Source organism: Gossypium hirsutum, chromosome A04 (genome assembly GCF_007990345.1).
Source record: "Gossypium hirsutum isolate 1008001.06 chromosome A04, Gossypium_hirsutum_v2.1, whole genome shotgun sequence".
Classification (NCBI taxonomy): Eukaryota; Viridiplantae; Streptophyta; class Magnoliopsida; order Malvales; family Malvaceae; genus Gossypium; species Gossypium hirsutum.
Genome location: NC_053427.1, coordinates 13311144 through 13325119, shown reverse-complemented (window position 1 = coordinate 13325119; position 13976 = coordinate 13311144). Strand labels below are relative to the sequence as shown.

The following is a 13976-nucleotide window of genomic DNA, read 5'->3' as shown; positions in this document are numbered from 1 at the left end:
AGAAATCTGTTTGAAAACTCATTAATTTTCTTAAAACTTCCTTGGTAGGGTTCACATTAAAATCACGAGCCTATTTTTTTCACAAAATCTTTAAAAACTAGAGTTCGAGTTCACCTTCAAATTATGAGACTAACTCTTACTTTTTTTAAAAACACTTTCTTAGAATAGAGTCTGCCTTAGCTTGGAAGGCCAGTTCTCAGTTACAAACAAAGTCTACCTAAAGTCGTAAGACTAGTTTGTCACTTTATTTCGGCAGACATAATCCAACCTAGCTCGTGTAGAGTTGGGCTCACTGAGGGCACTATTACCTAAGCTTGCATAGGGAGCTTCGCTGGTACACAGGTTCATCACTTAAGATCACATGGGATCTTCATTGATACACAAGTTATCCATAAGTTCACAGAAGAGCTTCCCTGATAATAATTTATCATTTGCTCACGTAGGAGCTTTGCTGATACACAGCTTATTCATAAGCTCACAGGGGAAGTTTGTTAATACACAGCTTATTCATAAGCTCACAAGGGAGATTTGCTAATACACGGCTTGTCCTTAGCTCATAGAAAGCTTTGCTGATACACAATTTATCCATAAGCTCAAGGGGAGCTTTGTTGATACACAACTTCTCCTTAGCTCATGGAGGAGCTTTGCTGATACACAACTTATAAAACCATTCTTAAAACATTTTTTGAAATCCTTAACTCATATAGGAGCTCATACAAACTGTGGTAAAATTATATTTTCAAATCATAATTGAAAATAGAGTATCGTAGTTTAAAACAAAGCTTTTCAACAACTTACCTTTAAACTTGTTTTGGAAACATAATTCTTAGAAAACATATTAAGTTAAACTGAAAATCATAGCAATTATTGTACTTTAAATAATTCCAAACCACTCATACTTTTTAAAAGCTTAGTAAAGAACATACTCATAATGAAGCTCAATCACTCCCCAAAAAATAAAGAACTTAAACAAGTTTAGCTTTGCCCTTATCCTTGGTAGACGATCCAGTTGGCTTTCAACAATACACACATATATATTACTTAAATAGAACAAAAATTACATAATTCATGTAATGCAAACTTGAACAATCACACCCAACGAAACAAAGACTTACCCTGATAGCTACATTCTGAACTAGGAACATGGACTTTGACAACAAGATATTTAGTGAAGAATTCATAGAATTTAAGGGTCTTATTTAGAGACCTAAGAGTCTTGGAAATCTTAGAATACTCTAATTGACTTAGGAAAGTTGTTACTTACATGAATCTATTTTTCCTAATTTGAGTCTGACTGTATCTATGACCAGCGATCCCCAATCCACAAGTTACCTAGTGAACCCCAATTTGCCACCACACTAGCTAACTTATCTCATAGAGAAAATGGTAAACCCCCTTACCATAACTTTTGGTGTACACTGCTATTTGCGAGTACCCTTACTTGTAATCTTTTAGCGAACACCCTACTCGTACCACTCTTGGCGAACACCAGTTCACCGATACACTAGCGATCTCTTCAATTGAGATGCCATAACTTTTGGGCCCATCTGCGGGGTGTTATAATCATCTTTTTCTTCCTTTTTCTTCCTTGAATCTAAAACACCATTGTTAGGGTAGGAGAGAATCAACCAAGCTTCTTTCTTTCAACCTAGCTAGCTCAAGGACTATTATGGAATACTGCTAAAGTTTGAAAAGTTACCATAGTTGATTTCTAAGGTTTTTGATGTTAAATGGTTAAGTTTGAAGCTTTATCATGAAATATTATTATTTGTAAAGTGATTTTTGTTAGTTTCGCATTTAAGGACTAAAATGAAATTTTAATGAAATTGTCATGATTTTTTTATAAAAATGAATAGTAGAGTCTTAGAAGGATGTGTGTGAAATTGGATCATAAAATGATGTCTAATTGTGAAAGATATAATAGTTTTTGTAATTGGGATTAAATTGAATAAAAGGTAAAAGTTTAGGGAAATGTTGTAAAATGTTATTAAAAGGTCATATCCATATGTTTAGACTTTATAAGTTATTTGGAGTTGATAATTGAATTCAATTATTATACAGATCAAGAAACGGATCAATCAATCGATAAACACGAAAAAGAATTGTTGAATAATCATCGGTGTTGTATATGTTGTTGTTTTGGTTAGGTAAGTTTGTACTAGGTTAACTTTGATTAATATCTATTCATGTTTGTATTATGTATAAATATATTTGTATGATTGGTTTAAATAAATATTGACATTTAGATTGAAGGATTGAAATACAAAATATGATATTTATATGTGTTGGGAATGAATAAAGAGATGATATGGAAAGGTAATTGGACCATGTTGTTATATGAGACGATGTTATATATATATGGAAATTGGTTAAAAGCCTGTGAGAACTTAGTGAATGATTAGGATACAAATGACATGTCATTAGGGTTTACTGTATCAGGCACTTTGTACTAGTGATTTCATTATATCAGGTATTATGTACCAGTGACTAAGTTATTAGGTATTTTGTACAGGTGTTCATGTTGTATTAGGCACTATGTGTCAGTGTTTATATTTTATCAGGTACTATGTACCGGTGGTGGATACCATACCGATGGCTGAAATCCAACATTTGTTGTGGATTCTCCACAGCTCATGTGAGCAGCATTGAGTAATGGTTAATGTCCCTATTTACGGGTCGTGTGAGAAAAGTTATTCCGAGTATCTGAAGTTAATTTACTATAGTTCCTCGGGAAAAACAAAGTATGAAATTTAATTGACATAAAAGATGTATTTAAATGAAAATGTTATCTATGAATTGAATGTGGTTGTTATGCATATTATGTAACACCTCGATTTTTGGGGTTAGAAGTTTGAGATTCTAAGTAAGGGTAAGTGAGTAGGTCGCCTAATTGGAATAGTTTGTGTATTTAAGTGACAGAATGGGTCTGCTAGTCTGGTGGTTGAGTGAGTGTTAGTGAACCTCTGAGTTTTGGGTTCGAGTCCTTGTCTGTTCATTTTGGGTGATGTATTTTTATATTGATTACAGTGGACTTGTTTTAATTTTAAAATATAATTATTATTTTTATTTTTATTATTTTGGATTTTATTATTTTGGGGAAGTTCATGTTCTTTCTTCTGCTCTTGGCTTTTCTTTTTGGTTTTTGGTTCTTATACAGCTTCTTTTTGAAAATCGTATTTCTTGTGGATTTTGGAGAGTCGCTTGCTCGTCGTCAAGTCGGTGTCCGAATGTCTTTGATCTCAAATCAGGTGTAGGTTTTGAAACTTTTCTATTTTATTTGTGAATTGTAAATTTGATTTTGATAAAATGTGGCAATCTTGGTGTCTTTCAGAAGTTGCTTGTCGAAGTTTAAAAGTACAGTTGACTGACATGGAAATCTACTCTAGTTAGTGTGTTTCTGAGTCTCATCGAATGGGGGTTGATTTAGTGATCAGAAAATTTGATTTTCAAGCTATTTGTGGGTGGTTTCGTGACCATACGTGTGGCCACACGGGCGTGTGCCGATTCACACGGCAGTGTGGTTTTGGGAATCAAGGTGTCTGGGCTGATTTGGGTGCCACACGGCCTGACCACACAGCCTGGCCATACAATTGTGTGGCCAATTTGGGGATTTTAGTCGATTTTCACACGGCTGTGTCCCTTGGGTACACGGGCATTTGTGATTGGGACTTAGGGATTTAATGTTTTGGTGCCATACAGCCTAGCCACATGGTAGTGTGGCTAATTTGGGGATTTAAGTATTTCACACGAGCGTGTGTTTTGGACACATGGCTTTGTCTAGTTGGCACACGGGCTGTGAAACCCTCAGACGGCCGTGTCTGCCATGTTTTCTATTTTAGCAAAATTTGGACAGTGAGTTAAACGGCCTGTTCACACGGCCGTGTGCCTCCCACTACACGGGTATTTTGACCTCCACACGGTCAGAGCACACGGCTGTCTGGCTCTAAGTCACTTATTTTGGTTCTGTGTGTGTTTTTTATCTCAGAATGTGTCTGTGTAATTCGGCCTTGGCTAATCTTTACATAGGGTGGCTAAGAATTCTGACCTGGGCTTCGACTTATGTGTTATTTGTGACTATTGTGTGAGATGTTTGATTTTGAATCTGATCTGTTGGATGTGTGTGCATATCTGCTTCAGCCTAATTTTCGATTGACGTGTTTATTATTTCTGTGGGATTGAACGCATTCATGCACTTGCATAAAGTATTTTGTGATTGGTTGTGAAAACAAGGAAGATTGATTCTATTCTGATCTGCCAGTTTAACTACAAGCTTATTTGTAGAGCAGTTTATCGTATTATACCACACGTACGTCAGCTTTGTTGCGTACCATATCTGAACTGGCAGTTTAAACTGCATCATGAATGTACAGCGGATTACCGCATTGCACTGTACTACATATATGTTAGCTCTATTGCGTATTGATATCTAAGTGACTTAGTCCACATAGATGGTGTGTAGGGTTGGATGGGCCTTTCGAGGTCTTACATTGTGTGTTTCGATTAGATGAGCTTAATCAGCTCTTATGGGGTGTAATCGGGGGACGGAGAGATGTGTTGGCTAGAAGGGTGGGTTTTATTACTTGACTGCATTCATGTCCATCTGTTTGGGGGTAAGATTATCTAACTATTTTCTGTTGTCTGAACTATACGTGTGTTAAGTGTTCTGTGTGTACTTGGTGCGCTCTATTTTGATTACGTGTTGCGACGTTGGTTCCTTGTCTGGTATTTCTTCTAGCTTACATCTCTAAGTATGTATTATTTTGAACTGCCATCTTGTGTTCTCTTCTGAAATCTATTTTTAATCGTTTTAAACTCACACTAAGCTCATGTAGCTCACCCCATTTAGTGTTTCCCCTTACAGGTACAGTTCCATTTTCTACTATTGGACTCAGTACGCACTGGTCCTGGACAATCTCGGCTGAAGATAATTTATCAATTTTCATTTTGTTGTACCGTTTTTTATCTGTAGAGTTTTATAAAAACTGTGGTACAAGATCTATTTGGAAAATTTTCAATTATACATTTTATTTTGGTTATATATCAAACTTAACTATAATTTTACTGATTGAATTCTAAATGATTCAATGCTTTCGATTCGTTGTGATAACTTGTTTTGTGAAAATTTATAATGTGACCTCCAGAATTCGGTCTAAACTCCTAGGCCAGGTTTTGGGGCGTTACATATTATGTTATTTATATGTATGGAATGATGTACTAACCAATTTTGTTATGTCATGAAATGTGTAAGGCGGCAATGGAATAATATGTCTATATGTTACTTTATTAGTTAAAATATGAACTACTAGGTACATTTTGTTTAATTTCATATGAACTTACAAAGCTTTAAGAAAGCTTACCTTTGTTTCATTTTTCTTCCTTGTAAATTATCGAAAAATGTTCTATCGATTCGATCATCTCCAGATCTCGCACTATCCACCAACTCTTTTGCTAGACTTTTGCTTCATTTGGCTCAGTTATAAGTGGCATATAAATAGGTTAAATGATTATATAATGTGAAGTTGAAAATTATCTTTTGTGCCATTTTGATGTGAATTTATGTGTAACGTTAAGCCTTAATGTGTAATGGCTTATTGTGGCATGAATTGATACTTATGTCTTTGGTTATTTTGGTGAACTTTCCTTGATGAAATCTTGGCATTTGAATGTTGATTATGTACTGGTAGTCTAGTATGAATATTTTTTATGTTTGATGATGAATAGTTTAATTGTGAATGGTTGAATTAAGGTGTCAATTGTGTCATATTGGTTAGGCACTTACGGTGGTTTTATAAGTTGTATTTTGGGTCCATTTTAGTGCATTATGTGTAATGCCCCAAAAAAATTGCATATTTATGTTTTGTTAAAATATGACACACAAGTGGGTATCTGCTTTAGTTGTTAAGTGTTCTGGAGGTGTGTGAGAAGTCCCAAGACTTGAGCAAATTTTGGTATTTTTATGAATAAGCCCTATCTTTGGTCAATAGGCTTTTATTTAATAGTTGGTAGGCTTATAGCAGAATGGCCCTAGTGGTCTGGTAGTTAAGGTGTGTATTGAAGTGTGGGAGGTCTGAGTTTGAATCACTGCGTAAGCGAGGGAATTATTTTTGCTATTGGTGTCGTGTAGGTGTTTGAGTAGAATCAAAATGCCAAGTAGTTGAGATTGTGTAGTAGTGGGAAGTTAGAGAATATCTGATAGGTTTTTATTTTTTTGTTTTGTTTTTTTCCCAAAATTTTTCTCCTTCGTTTGACGTTGTGTTCCACATCTCCCTGTAGAAATTCTCCTAGAATTCTCCCTTTTCCCTTTTTCTTCTTTCATTTCTTAAGACATCGTCCTCTTTTTGCGTCTTGAATTATGCTGGTGCGGTATTGGTAAGTGGTTCTTTTTCCTTCTCTCATAGTTGTTTATTGAATGGTTGGGAATCTAATCCCTCTTTTTGTAATGGTTGGTTTAGAAGAAGGTCTTTGAATAGAGAATTCTTCCTATTGGATTGAGAACTGTTAGCAAAGGTTCTTTATTGGTGGTAAGTCGAGCTTTCGATAATTCCCTATTGTGGAATTCAGTGGTGAAATCCCTAAGTCGACTTTGGATACTGTGTTGCTAGGTTACGAAAAGCTTGAGGGTGATTTTAGCATCAAACGATACTAGGTGTGTACCCGAAAATGCAAAGAACGAGGTTTTGACAAAAGCCAAAAACCTTTCTATCGATGCCACACGGCCGTATGGTAGGTTGTGTGGTAGGCCGTGTGCCATAAAACAGGCGTGTGATCGACAAGGCCAGGCCATGTGCACCAGACACAACCGTGTGATGGCTAGGTAAGCTGTGTACGACACACAGACACGGGCGTGTGGGCCAACACGAGTAAACCACACAGGCGTGTGGGATTTTGGGCCAGGCCGTATGATCCATACGGCCAAGGCTAATTTGGGCCATGTGGGTCCACACGGGCAGACAACATGGGCGTGTAAGCCTATTTTCACTGATTTGTTGCCAAAGGTTGCATGGGTCGCCTAAGACAACTGTGAACGTATTGTAGGGTCGGTAAGCTTACCTAGACCCCTAGTTGAATGAAATGACTGTATGACTGATTTATTTGTATACATGCTATCGATCATGATGATGTTTCACTGAACTGATATTGTATGTACTGTTACCATGTTACAGTATGTCATAACTGTATATTGCATTGCATTGGGTTAGGGGTTGATATTGTTCGAAGGAAGTGTGCTGAAAGGGCTCGATCCTAATTTACTGGTAGCTCAGCTACAAATTATTATTTAGTGTCGTACTCAGTACTTCTTGGAGTGTAGGGATGGATGGGTTGATTATATCCCCACATGGAGTGTAGGGTTGGACGGAGATGGTGTGTAGAGGCTGGCAGGGTAGGATTTTGTGACTGCATAACTATTACTGCTACTGATACGATGATGAGCTAAGGACCAACTGCATGACTAATTCTATATTGTGATGGGCTAAGGCCAAACTGAAATCGATACTGTACTGAAAAGGGCTTAGGCCCAGACTGTGATCATGTGCATACTGTCTGTTGCTTATATGGGGATTACACACTGAGTTTACGTAAACTCGCCCTTTCGATTTAATCTGTACAGGTAATCCCCGGACTTGATGGATCGGTGCAACGGAGGACTCAATAATGGCCACACGACCCCTTTGACACTATTTCGTACTTATTTATGATTCTAAAATTTTATTTGGGTATTTTATTGTAATTTAGCCTCTATGGGATTTTATTTTAGTTTGTGATTTTTATTGGTTATGGTTTATAATTGCTGGTATTAGGAAAACTCGGGTTTTCAAAAGAAACAAACATTTTAACAAAATCCTCATAAATACACAAACTATTTTAAAAGCTTCCGCATTGAATAAACATTTTGAAGACTTTCGACTAATTAAAAACACGATTGTTAAATTAATCAGTAATAATAAAAAGTTTTAAAACGAAAATTGTTAAGCAAAGTTATAGTTTTCTAACACACTACCATGTGACATCGCCCAATCCGACCATAGCGTCCAGGTCAGGTTTGAGGTGTTACATTTAGTGGTATCAGAGTCAGGTTGCAAAACTCGACTTTGGATGTGGGTTTTTTTAAAGACGTGATTTTTTAAGAACTGATTTATAAATGTTTTTACTGAAGGTGTGGTACATCGAATCTCTGGCGTTAATCCAGTAAGTCTTCTAAAACTATTTTTGATAGTATATCCTGAAACTGCTATAGGTAATACCGAGACTACTATAGACAGACTGTACTGAAAACACTTAAAATAGTGTATACTGAGATTGTAGTAAAACTGATAGGCATTGATTGACACTGCGATGTACGAAACAGACTTTACACTTCTGATATTGTTTTCATAAAATATTTGTTAATAAATACTGGAACTGTAAACTGATGCATAAAACTGTTAATACAGATAAAACGCAATTAGATAATGAGCACCAAAGGTACTCGCGGATGGGGTACAAGAGGTTATGGTAGAGGCCGTAGAGGTGCTCAAGCTAGGTCTTCGTCATTTGGCAATCTGCCCAATTTGGATACTAGTGAGACACTGGCTTCACCTGTGACTGAGACTGGGTCTCATGATCGAGCAGCTGGGGATGACACACTGTCCCAGGCCATGTTGAGCATTTTAGAGAGGGTCGCTGGGCCCAATACTGGAGCTAGAGGCCGCAGGTCGGTTACGGAATGACTCTGGTCTAACAGAGCTGAGCTTTTCAGGGGTATTGCTGGAGTTTCCCATAATGTGGCTGAGTACTGGATAGAAGCCATAGAGAGGATTAGGGACGATCTGGACTGCACTCCCGAGCAGAAATTAAAGGGTGTTGTATTGCTGCTACGTGATGAGGCATATCAGTGGTGGCTCACTGTTAAGGAGGGCATTCAACTCGAATGATTGTCTTGGGAATATTTTAAGACCGCTTTCTAAGGAAAATATGTGGGTGCCAGTTACGTGGATGTTCGTCGGCGAGAGTTCCTAAATCTGACTCAACGAGATAGATCGGTGGCCGAGTATAAGGCCAAATTTTTTAGACTGAGCCGCTATGCGCGAGGTATGGTGGCGACTGGGTACGAGCGATGTGTTCGCTTCGAGGATGGCCTCAAGGATAATCTGAGGGTTCTGATAGCTCCACAGAGGGAGCGAGACTTTGCTGCACTGGTTGATAAGGCAAAGATCATCGAGGAAGTGAAGCGTGCTGAACGCCAGAACCAAGAGAGATGTAGGAGTAAGAGGGAGCCAGAGCCCTCCAGTTTCATTCAAAGGCCTAAGAAAAAGGCCAAAGTTGATGGACCGATCAGAGTTAAGGTTCTTATTGCTGCTACTAGGCAGCCGCAGTGCACTGACTATGGTAGACGCCACCAGGGAGAGTGCTGGAAAAGAACTAGGGCTTGTTTGAGGTGCAGATCATTAGAGCACCATATTAGAAAGTGTCCGCAGAGGTCCTGTTAGATGCAAACTCCTGAAGTTGGTACTGCACCACCACCAAGAGCAGTTTAGCAGCCACCGAGAGGCCGTGGTCAGACCAAAGGTGGTAATGGGTTGGGCCGTGGTCAGAGAGCACCGGGCAGAGGTGCTGGACATACTGAGGCAAGGCAAACGGCTCTAATATATGCTGCATGTTGTCGAGAGGATGGAGATGCTCCGGATGTTATCTTAGGTACATTCTTTATTTATAATGTACCTTATACTGCACTGATAGATATAGGATCCACTCATTCCCATTTAGCCTATACTGTGTCCGAGAACTTGGGTATCTTGGTTGAGAGCACTGTGAGCGAGATGACTGTACTGAGTCCGCTAGGACAATCAGTAAGCCTAAATAAGTTGTTTAGAGATGTTCCTCTAGAAGTTCAAGGGGCTATCTTTCTGGCTGATCTGATACTGGGAATATATTTGTTGGTTAAACACCGAGTAAGCTTAGATTGTGCCACAAAAAGGGTTGTACTGAGAACTGAGGAGGATAGTGAGGTAGCCGTAATTAGGGAATGTCGAAACTACTTATCAAACATGATTTCTGTATTGAGGGCAGAAAATTTGGTTCGTAAGGGATGTGAGGCAAATCTGGCCTACATCAGTTTTTCAGATGCTGGGGATTCTTCGGTTAAGGATATCAAGACGGTTAAGGACTTCCCAAATGTTTTTCCTGAAGAGCTACTTGGATTACCTTCGAATCGTAAAGTAGAGTTCGAGATTGAACTCCTTCCTGGTACAACTCCGGTGCCCATTGCTCCCTATAGAATGACACTGAAAGAGCTTTGGAGCTTAAGGCTCAGATCCAAGAGTTACTGGGGCGTGGGTTCATCCTTCATACTATGTCTCCATGGGAAGCAGTTTTGTTCATGAAAAAGAAGGATGGATCCATGCGTATGTGTATTGACTGTCGACAATTGAGTAAGTTGACAATCAAGAATAAGTATCCCTTACCGAGGATAGATGACCTGTTTGACTAGTTTCGAGGGGCTTTGATTTTCTCTAAGATTGATCTTCGATCAATATATCATCAGTTAAGGGTTAAGGAGACTAATGTACACAAGACAACATTTAAGACCTGATACGGTCATTACGAGTTCCTAGTGGATCCATTTGGACTAGCGAATGCACCAGCAACTTTCATGGATCTGATGAACTGAGTGTTCCAGCCCTATTTGGATCGGTTCGTGGTGGTATTTATTGACGACATACTGGTGTATTCGAAGACTGAGGATGAGAACGATGAACATCTCAGAGCGGTTCTATAGGTTCTGCAAGAGAAATAACTGTACGCCAAGTTCAGTAAATGTGAGTTCTGGTTGCATGAAGTAATATTTCTGGGACGTGTTTTCTGCTGAGGGGATTAGAGTCGATCTTCAAAAGATTGAGGCTGTCTTGGATTGGAAGCAGCCTAAGACTGTATCTGAGATTCGTAATTTTCTGGGTCTGGCAGGGTATTATAAGCGATTTGTAGAGGGTTTCTCATTGATTGCAGCACCCTTGGTTAAGCTGTTACAAAAGGGTGTGCCGTTTAATTGGACTGATGAGCAGCAAGAGAGCTTTGAGAAGCTCAAAATTGTACTGACTAAATGAATAATGTTTTGAAAAAATATGAGAATTATGAGACGATGTTATGAGAATTATGAGACAAAATAAATAATGTTTTGAAATGATATAGCATGATGGGCTCATCTATGATTACTTGATGTTTATGAGAATTATGCCACTAACTTGTTTATTGAATGAATGTGTTTAGGCAATTTTGCCAAGTTGGTGGAAAACATGTTATTGTATGCTCAGATTTATTAAATGAGATTGGTAAGTTTAATTCCTGTTATACGAACTTACTAAGCATATAATGCTTACTAGGTTTTATTTTCTTTGTTTTATAGTTCTCGAAAGCTCGTGAAGGTTGGTGAACGGTTGGAGCATCATCACAGTATTCACAAGCTTATTTTGGTATAAATAGCAAACTTATTTTGGTATAATGGCATGTATAGGCTAAATTTGCCATAGATAGCTTGAATATGTTATTTGTAGTCTAGCTATTGGAATGGCTAGTAATGGTATGTTTTGGTACTTATTAAGCATAATGTCATGATAAACACTTATGTGTTAAGTAAGAATGACTAAATGGTGTTTAATGTTTAGGTTAAACCAATGTAAGAATTTAAACATGTATGGATGCAATGTTATAACATATTAGACGTTATAAATTGCTTGAAATCAATGCTTGAATTGGTTGGTATTTGGATGAAATTTTTGGTGCAGGATATTGGTAAAATTTTGGGTGAGAAATAAAGCTAGAAATGACTTTATTTTGTCCACACAAGCAGACATACGGGCGTGTGTCTAAACCGTGTGTGACACACGGCCTGGTACATGGACGCGTGGTTAGGTCGTTTGTCCCCTGTATCTTAAATTCGAGAAACAAAATACTTTGAATTGAGCACACAGGCAGAGACACGGGTGTGTGTCTCAACCGTGTGTGCTGCACAGGCATGTCTCTTGGCCGTGTGAGACTTGCACCTAATTTCAAAAAATTTAATTAACCACACGGTTTAGCATATAGGTGTGTGGCTAGTCGTGTGGCACAAGTTAGAGAGCTATCGAATTTCGAACACGGCCTGCAGCACGGGTGTGTCCTAGGGTCACACAGGCCTATCCCTTGGACCACACGGGCATGTAAGCCCTGTAACTAGGACATTTTTTTATATTTCGCGAAAAATTCTTGGAGTTCTCGATTAAGTCTCGACTCGATTCTAATACTCGTATTGGGCCTCGAGGGTCCATTTAAGGGATGTTATCAATAATTTCGGTAAATAAATAGTAACTAATTTGAATTATTCGTAAATGTTTTGAAAGCTCCAGTAATACTCCGTAACCCTATTTCGGAGACGGATACGAGTTAGGGTGTTACAGTAAGTTTGTGTAATTATATTTCATTTCTATGTCTCATTTTGAAATACCTATGGATCATGGACTGTTATCTATAAATTTGTCACATATCCAACGATGTTACGTAGACTACAAAGCCCTGTTTAAACCTTAGGAATTCATAGGATACAAATGACATGTCATTAGGGTTTACATGATTCGGGTGCTGGTCTTGAACGCCCTACCAATGGTTGAGGTCCGGCATGTGTTGTGGATACTCCACAGCTCATGTGAGCAGCATTGCTTAGCTATGTTCTGACCCACAACTCATGTGAGCAGGTCCATTTTCACAGCTCGTGTAAGCATACTTATTCACAGCTCTTGTGAGCATATATGTACAGGAATTGACGAATTACAGTTATATAAGTTAGCATAGTTTGTGTAAGCTATCCTGGGTATCAACGATATTCTAAATGGTTCAACAGGCATTATTCAGAAAGGAAATGGTAAGAGCATGATATGAAAATCCTTGATATGGTGATACATGGTAATATTGTAAGTTGAGATGAGTAATAAACTCATGTGATATATGTTGTAACTAAATGGCTATTCATGTTAAAGTGCTTACGATTTATATCTTGTATGCTAACATGTTTGGTGTGGATGCTTAGGCTTTGGCCAAGCTTTGGTTGGATCATGCCATGTTAATTTAATAAATGGTATGTATTAAAACGGTAAGTTAAGTTTTATATTATACGAACTTACTAAGCATTTTTGCTTACTCGGTGTTATTTTTCATGTTTTATAGTGAATCAGAAGCTCGTTCGAGTTGGAAGCTTGTCGAAGTCCTATCACATTATCTCTCGGGTAAATCGATAGATTTTGGTGTTTCTAAGTCTTGGTTATAATGACATGTATAGGTGTTTTGGTTGACATTTTAGCCATTATGTTTTAGCTTGTAATTATGGTATTTTGAATGATTGAAATGGTTGATATGTTGATATATGTATGTGGCCTTGTGATGGTTTATTTTATAGCCTTTATTATGCTTAGTTAATAGAAGTTGAACATGGTCATTTTGGTAAGTGAAATGTAGTTGACCTATATGGCTAATGGTGCTAAATGATGAATGGTAAATTTGATACTTTTGGTGTGAATTTGATAGGTAAACAAAGTGGTAAGTTTTGGCATAAACTTAATGATAAGTTGGTTGAACTTTTGGCTAAACTATGCATATGGTTATACATGTTTAAATTGTTGTGATTGAGGTGCCTTTAAGGAATATTAGTTGTATACACATGTATCTCATTTGAATAGCTTGATGTTGCATGGTTTGGTGCACTTTAGGATGATTGATTATATGTGGAAAATTGGTTGTAGGTGTGTGCATATTTGGGTGAGAAAATTGGCTTGGAAATGGCCTATTTTTCGTCCACATTGCAAGAAACATGAGCATGTGTCTCAGCCGTGTGTGACACACGACCATGCAACACGATTGTGTGTCCCCTGTAGCTCACAAAGGGTTACAATTCAGACAGTTAGACGGCCTAGCACACGGCCTGGCACATGGGCGTATGAGGCCATTTCGAAGGGTACACGGCTTGGCACATG

General features: G+C 38.1%; 1 protein-coding gene across 1 annotated transcript; it reads left to right on the top strand.

Annotated features, from left to right (window-relative positions):
- The first annotated feature begins 9071 nt into the window (after positions 1–9071).
- On the top strand, positions 9072–10361 carry LOC107947846 (uncharacterized). Its single transcript, XM_016882358.1, has 2 exons — positions 9072–9462; positions 9718–10361. The coding sequence occupies exons 1-2, from the start codon at positions 9072–9074 to the stop codon at positions 10359–10361; spliced, it is 1035 nt and encodes a 344-aa protein (XP_016737847.1).
- The last annotated feature ends 3615 nt before the right edge of the window (positions 10362–13976 follow it).

What these genes read in the sequence shown, in the direction of transcription:
- LOC107947846 (XM_016882358.1), top strand. Translation starts at nt 9,072, where the DNA reads ATGGTGGCGACTGGGTACGAGCGATGTGTTCGCTTCGAGGATGGCCTC. An exon ending in AAAGTGTCCGCAGAGGTCCT is followed by an intron (nt 9,463 to 9,717) that starts GTTAGATGCAAA and finishes CTGCACTGATAG; the next exon opens with ATATAGGATCCACTCATTCC.